Source organism: Takifugu rubripes, chromosome 22, assembly GCF_901000725.2.
Source record: "Takifugu rubripes chromosome 22, fTakRub1.2, whole genome shotgun sequence".
NCBI lineage: Eukaryota > Metazoa > Chordata > Actinopteri > Tetraodontiformes > Tetraodontidae > Takifugu > Takifugu rubripes.
The window spans coordinates 12950930-12957972 of record NC_042306.1 but is presented as its reverse complement, the minus strand read 5'-3'; the positions used below and the strand labels follow the sequence as shown (position 1 = coordinate 12957972).

General features: G+C 52.9%; 1 protein-coding gene across 1 annotated transcript; it reads left to right on the top strand.

Annotated features, from left to right (window-relative positions):
• The first annotated feature begins 1985 nt into the window (after positions 1–1985).
• LOC101074971 (protocadherin-8) lies at positions 1986–6076 on the top strand. Its single transcript, XM_029831513.1, has 3 exons — positions 1986–4809; positions 4946–5171; positions 5262–6076. The coding sequence occupies exons 1-3, from the start codon at positions 2362–2364 to the stop codon at positions 5612–5614; spliced, it is 3027 nt and encodes a 1008-aa protein (XP_029687373.1). The 5' UTR covers positions 1986–2361; the 3' UTR covers positions 5615–6076.
• Positions 6077–7043: the final 967 nt, after the last annotated feature.

The following is a 7043-nucleotide window of genomic DNA, read 5'->3' as shown; positions in this document are numbered from 1 at the left end:
AATACATCACTTGGAGTTCTTCCCTGCTACTTTCCACCCATTACAGGCCATTTTTTGGTTTTGTTTTAAAAAAAAAAATCGGTCACAAATAACAAGATGATGCCCATCTGTTGCATTTAATGAAGAAACAATTCACTTCCGGCCAGATGCTCTTTGAATAATGAATTGACTGTAATGTTTGAGGAAATAAATCAAACCCCAGAGTTGATATTGTGCAGCTGTAAATAACGACAAACTCGTCAAACTCGAAGAAAAAGTTAATTAATCAGGTTTCCCCACAAGCTGACCAACCCAAAATCCTCATTAAGGACTTCATAACTGATCTATAAACCTGGATAAATGATTTATACATCATTAATAGCCCAAGTAGGTTTAGCTAAAATATTCATAAAGGAGTCTGACTGGAAGGGGTTGCCGCCAGTCAATTTCTCTTACAATATTCAATGAGATGTCATTAATTAATCATATAATGTGTGTCCTTATCGTTCAGGACAGCCCTGACTGTGTCTAAGTTTGCAAGCTGCTTGACTAGATGTTGTCCATTCAAGGTTTCTCCTGTCTGACTTTTGGTGGCAGATGGGTCTTTATAGAAAATGCCAACTGATATTAGCTTCTAATGCAAGGCAAGTGTTGCCCCTGGAAAAAAGCATTCTGTGTGTGTGTTTGAGTGGGGTGGGGGGTGGGGGGTGTCCAAGAGGGAGTGGAGGGAAACTGAGAGAAAGAGAGCAATGGGAAGAATGAGAAAATCGCTTAAAGAGCCGTGACAAGACTCCAGCCGTCCTCTAAATGTATTTTAATAGGAGAAACCCTAGTGTCCAGGCCAATTCTTCTCCAATTTCTATCGTGAAAGGAGCCTTGGTCTGGACTGGGCCAGGTCTTAGTAGGGGTTTAGGGGGTGTGTGAGGGGGTGAAGGGCTCCACAAAAACTGCATGTGGCTTTGCCCCATTATGCTGCATTTAGGTGGTGGGGTGTATGAAGGCAGCAGGGGTGAGGGTCCCCACAGACCAGCTCAGGGGCCACAATAGCCGGCATGGATGGCTGCAAAGGGAGGCCCTGACGCGCCATTATCCCGCAGCTACTAACGAGAGCTTCATGCGCCTTTGATATAATCTCACTATTGAAATCCTGATAAATCCCCCCTGCGTTTGCAGCCAAATCCCATTTGTAACGGCTTCATTGAGGCCTGTGTGAGTGCGTGCACCGTCGCCGTGTGTGTGTGTGTGTGCGTGCCTGTGTGTGTCCATGCTCACCTGCGCCTCGTTGTTCTGGCAGGCGAGGCCAAGGAGAGTGCATGTTAAACCGGGCCGTTACACTGGCTTTAATGGGGGAAGATCCCTTTTCTGCACAAGACATCTCGTGATTCGGTCTAGCTGAGACCGAATTAAAAGAAAATCAATGTGTGAGGGGATGTCTATAGCTCCAGATATCATCAGACGGGAAAACAATTACTGGATTATGGCATATTAAATGGCGAGGAGTCACACAAGGCGCAGCAATCTTTACGCAATTTATAAATGGGCGCAAAATGGGCACTAAATACAGCTATTAACGCGGGTGACGTGACTTTTTACCCACTCGATCTGATAGTGCGTCAGCATCGAGTCTGATATGATATTTAATTGATTTCGCGTCTGGATGAGAGCATTCTGGGGTTGGACCGAGTCAGAAATGATTGCTTTTGGGGCGATGAGGTCCCCGGTGATGACTTTCACTCCACTGGGACAGACAGGACACGCGTGGGGATCCTAGTCCTACTGTGTTCGCGCGTAAATCTCTTCACAGTCAAAGTGCGCCCCTGAGGCAAAGCATCCTGAGCAGATACTCATATTCAAATGCTTTGTCCTCTAGCTCAGGGACACTGCGCATTGGTGCTCCCCCGTGCGTCGTTGCGCAGGCTCGTTATCATCCGGGGGAACGTAAACAAGCAACGGGAAGTATAAATTGAATCGAACCCCGCGTTTAGCGCACAATTCAGTTGCCAAGTTTCTCCACACAGCCCAGGAATCTCTAAATAGGTTTTAGAGGGCTTTCAGAAGTAGCCCCTCTTTCCCCTCTCAAAGCTGGGATTGGTCACAGTGCGGCTCATTTGCATGCCTCGCCGTATAAACCCTCCTGCAGACACTGCAGCCCTCTTGCGCTGAGTGAGCAGCACACCTCCACAACAGAGGGAGAGAAAAGGAGAGCGCATCCAGAGTGCGCATCCAAAGACATATGGAATATTTATCGCAGACAATAAACGAGCCATAAACGCCGGAGAGAGCAGGGAATGAGCAGCAGTGTCCGCGCGCGCTTTCTTTAAACTTTAAAAGAGATTAAGTTGGACTTTTCCCCCCGTATTCATTTGGAGGGAAGGTGTCAAAATGGGAGGACAGGGGTGGAAAGGACTGCTGGTGTGCGCCTGGTTGACAAACCTGGCGTTTGCCACGCAAGGAAAGACGATGAAATATCAGACGTTTGAAGAGGACGCACCGGGAACCGTGATTGGAAACTTGGCCAGAGATATATCCGCGTCCCCCTCGTCGGGCATCTCCAGGAGCAATTTCAGGATGATGAAACAGTTCAACTCCTCTTACATCCGTCTGAGGGAGAGCGACGGCCAGCTGGCCATCGGAGAGAGGATCGACAGGGAGCGGATCTGCAAACACATCTCGCACTGCCTCATCGCTTTCGACGTGGTCAGCTTCTCCAAAGAGCAGTTCAAACTCATCCACGTCGAGGTGGAGGTCAAGGACATCAACGACAACACCCCCGAGTTCCCCCGGAAAGAGTCAAGTCTGGAGATTTCCGAGAACACCGCAGTCGGAACGCGCATCCCCCTGGACTTCGCCGTGGATGACGATGTTGGAGTAAACTACATCCAAAGCTACCAGATCTCCGTCAACAGCCACTTTTCAATCGATGTGCTCAGCAGGGCTGACGGGGTTAAATATGCGGAGCTGGTGCTCATGAAGGAGCTGGACCGAGAGACGCAGGCGTCATACGCGCTGGAGCTGGTCGCCATGGACGGCGGCAACCCGTCCCGCACCGGAACAACGCGCATCAACATCAAGGTGAAAGACTACAATGATAACAGCCCAGTGTTCGACAGAAACAGCTTTTCCGTGGACCTGCCCGAGGACGCCCCGGTGGGCACCCTGCTGCTGGATCTGAACGCAGAAGACCCGGACGAGGGGCTGAACGGAGAAGTGGTGTACGGGTTCGGCCATCAGGTGCCCACAGAGATCAGACAACTCTTCAGAGTGGACAGAAAGACCGGGCGGCTCACGCTGGAGAGCCAGATTGACTTTGAAAGTAAGAACACCTACGAATTCGACGTCCAGGCCACCGACCTGGGTCCCAATCCGAGCCCGGCCATCTGCAAAATTGTAGTGCAGGTCCAGGACGTGAACGACAACGCGCCGGAGATCTCAATCACCCCCATGACTTCCATCACGGCGGGAATAGCGTACATCACCGAGGCGGCGGCCAGAGAGAGTTTCGTGGCTCTCGTCAGCACCTCAGACAGAGACTCGGGCGCAAACGGACAGGTGCACTGCACCCTGTACGGGCACGACCACTTCAGACTGCAGCAGGCGTACGAAGACAGCTTCATGATCGTGAGCACCAGCCCGTTAGACCGGGAGAAAATCCCCGAATATAACCTCACCGTGGTGGCCGAGGATCTCGGCTCCCCGCCTTTCAGGACCATTACTCAGTACACAATCAGGCTGACGGATGAGAACGACAACGCTCCGGTGTTCAGTAAGCAGGTGTACGAAGTGGCCGTGGTGGAGAACAACGCGCCAGGCGCATACATCACCACGGTGGTGGCGCGGGACCTGGACATGGGGTCAAACGGGAAGGTCAGCTACAAACTGGCAGACTCATATGTCATGGGCTCGCCTATTTCCACCTTCGTGTCGCTGGACCCAGCGAGCGGCTCGCTTTACGCGCTCCGGAGCTTCAACTATGAGGTGATGAAACAGCTGGAGCTCCGAATCACGGCCAGCGACGGGGGCTCCCCTCCGCTGTCCGGCACCGCCAACGTCTACGTGAAGATCGTGGACCAGAATGACAACGCGCCGCTCATCACTCAGCCGCCTCTCAACAACGGCTCCGCGGAGGTCCTGCTGCCGCGGGACGCGCCGAGCGGCTACGTCATCACCAGGGTGGAGGCGCAGGACGCGGATGAGGGCACGAACGCGGTGGTGTCCTACGCTCTGGCCACGGGGGATCCCTCCGTCTTCTCTGTCAACAAAGACACCGGGGAGATCTACCTCAGCCAGGTGCTCACCCACGACGTGGACGAAACCCTGAGCGTGACCGTGACCGTGAGTGACAGCGGCAGGCCGGCGCTCACCTCCAGCGCCACGCTCCACTTCCTCATCATCGAGGGCTCCCCGCCGAGCGACCGGACGGTGTACCACCAGCCGGGCACCGAAGACGACGTGCTGGCCCAGTGGGACCTGTCGGTGGTGATTATCGTCGTGCTCGCGGGGAGCTGCACGCTCCTGCTCCTGGCCATCATCCTCATCGCCACCACCTGCAACCGGCGCAAGCGGGACAAGAGCGGGGAGGACAGCGACTCATACGGGGAGAAGGGCACGCTGGAGAGGGGCAGGAACCACGTGGCGGACAACCCGCTGCTGCCGCTTCACGGAACGGGGGCCGGGGCGGGCTTCGATGGGCACTCGTACAGCAGCCAGCCCGGGTTCCCCACGGCTCATCCCGGGGGCAGTGACATGTGCTCGGCCTCTGAGGATGGCAGCGAAGTGCCCTGCGTGTATGACTCAGACACGAACAGCAAACTACGAGGGAATAAACACGAGGTTAGATGCACCTTTGGGACACCGGGGAGAGGGCGGGAGGGGAGGGGAGGGGAGGGGGAGGGGCAGAAGAACAAAGAGGAATCTGCAATCTGTTCACCCAGCAAACGCTAACCTGTTTTCTTCTCTCCTCCTGCAGGGGTACTCCACCTTGCCCGGCTATGGCAACGGCAAAGAGGCCGTGAGGCCGATCACCATCTGGAAGGGGAACTCCTACACCACCATCTCTGCCCGGGATCCCGCTTTCAGTGGTAAAGACAGTGGCAAGGGGGACAGTGACTTTAATGACAGTGACAGTGATGTGAGTGGAGACACTGGCCTGAAGAAAGATGGTGCAGGGGCTCCACCCATGGCTGGCCAAAATGGTAAGGGCAGGAACTAGCATGAAATTAGCTGATTAGCCTGTGGTTTTCATTTTTCAGAGAGCTAACTCTGCCCCTTTTGTTTTTTCCCAGCTCTGTGGGCTTGCACCAGCGAATGCAAGGTCCTGGGCCACTCAGACCGCTGCTGGAGTCCCTCAGCAGTCAGAGCCAACGCAGCCCCCTCCCCTGCCCCCACGCTCTCTTCCTTCACCAACGTCTCCAAGACGGCCTCCCTCCCCCGGGACCCCAACCGCAGGGACAACTACTACCAGGCGCATATCCCCAAAACGGTGGGGCTTCAGAGCGTGTACGAGAAGGTGCTGCACAGGGAGTACGACTACATGGTGGTCACCCCGCCGAGGCCCGTGAGGGTGCAGGAGATCAGTGACATCACCCTCCCCGTGTACACCCCCACCCCGACACACCGCCCCACCTCTGACGCATAAGAGAGACATTGCTTTGTGCAGCTCACGCTCCAAGAACTTTATCGTGTCGTCTGACTTTTAATTTATGATCCGTTGAAATGACAATAATGTTTTTGAAGTTAGCTGTTGCCGTGGAGAGCGTGCGTATCTAAGTTTCTATCTTAATATTTGTGCTTTACTGTAAATCACTTTCAATGTCCATGGAATCACTTTGAGAAATGTCGCCGGACATGAACTGTATCATATGCAAGTCTTGTACATAAAGAGATTTTATTTTTTATAAAAGTAACAGTTGGGGGGTGGGGGGGTGAATATGGATTTAAAGATGCTGGTTATTTAAAGAAGACACAGAGACTTGTTGGAGGACTACTGGCCCACGATGTATGATGAAAATGTAAACTATTTGAATGCAATAAGGGGTGTACAGAGGATTTGTCTTTTGTTTCTTAACCATCACGAGAAAAATAAAGCTTGAAATACCGATGAGCAGATGTGTGAATAATCACGTGCCTTGCAGGAGTAATAGTCACTGTTAGGAGCCAACAGGCGTCGCTGTTATTGCAGCAGTGAGTCTCCGTCCTTCAGCCCACCGAAGGTCAGTTTAGTGCTTCTTCTTCTCTCGGGAGCGCGATTCTGCTGGCGAGGAGCCCAAAATGACGCCAAGGCTCTCTAGTAAACCACTCTGCCACATCAGTCAGACAAACAGCTGCAGCGCCGGAGAGATGAACCTCCTTTAAAGCTGCCTTTGCCTTTGCCGAGCAGCTCAAATCCCACAGCGCACCTGACATGTGCGCACAGAGATGCGGAGAGATTAACCAGGCGTAAAGGCGCATTTGTTCCCATTTTAAAGGTAATAGAGGAAACGTGGCTGCTGATAGCTGTCACCGAGCACCAAAAGACGAGTTTTCTTTCCTCCGCGGGATAAAGTATAACCGTGAAAACCCCCGTGCTGTTATCCTGTCTGGAGGATTTTGCATTTTGTGTGCCAAATGAGCGTATGCGCTGACGCAATCCCCTCAATTATTATTCAAGGTCCCGGACATCTCATATCAGCAGATCAGCTCTCGTCCAGACGGCAAAATGTACAGCGGAAGGAGCTCCAAGCCGGCGCGACAACAAGTCGTTTATCCAACATCCCACGTACGCGCAACCTCTCCAAACTGGAGACGACGTGCAACATTCCGCCGGAGTCACCTCTGACCCGCAGCCGTTTGCGGAGGCACCGCGGGGAGGAGGGGGGCGAAGTGATGTGAGGAGACACCTTCACCCTCGCTCCGTATCCTCGTGAACAGATCTTTCATTAAAGTTTGGAAAGCAGGCATGCTGCCGCTGACGGGGCAGAATCCTTAAAGGAGATATGTTGAGATCTCAGAGGAGAAACTAAAAGAAAAATCAGAAAGTTTTGCGCACCGAAGGGCTTTTAAAAATACAAAAATAAATAGATTTGTGG

What these genes read in the sequence shown, in the direction of transcription:
- LOC101074971 (XM_029831513.1), top strand. Translation starts at nt 2,362, where the DNA reads ATGGGAGGACAGGGGTGGAAAGGACTGCTGGTGTGCGCCTGGTTGACA. An exon ending in TACGAGGGAATAAACACGAG is followed by an intron (nt 4,810 to 4,945) that starts GTTAGATGCACC and finishes CTCCTCCTGCAG; the next exon opens with GGGTACTCCACCTTGCCCGG. An exon ending in ACCCATGGCTGGCCAAAATG is followed by an intron (nt 5,172 to 5,261) that starts GTAAGGGCAGGA and finishes GTTTTTTCCCAG; the next exon opens with CTCTGTGGGCTTGCACCAGC.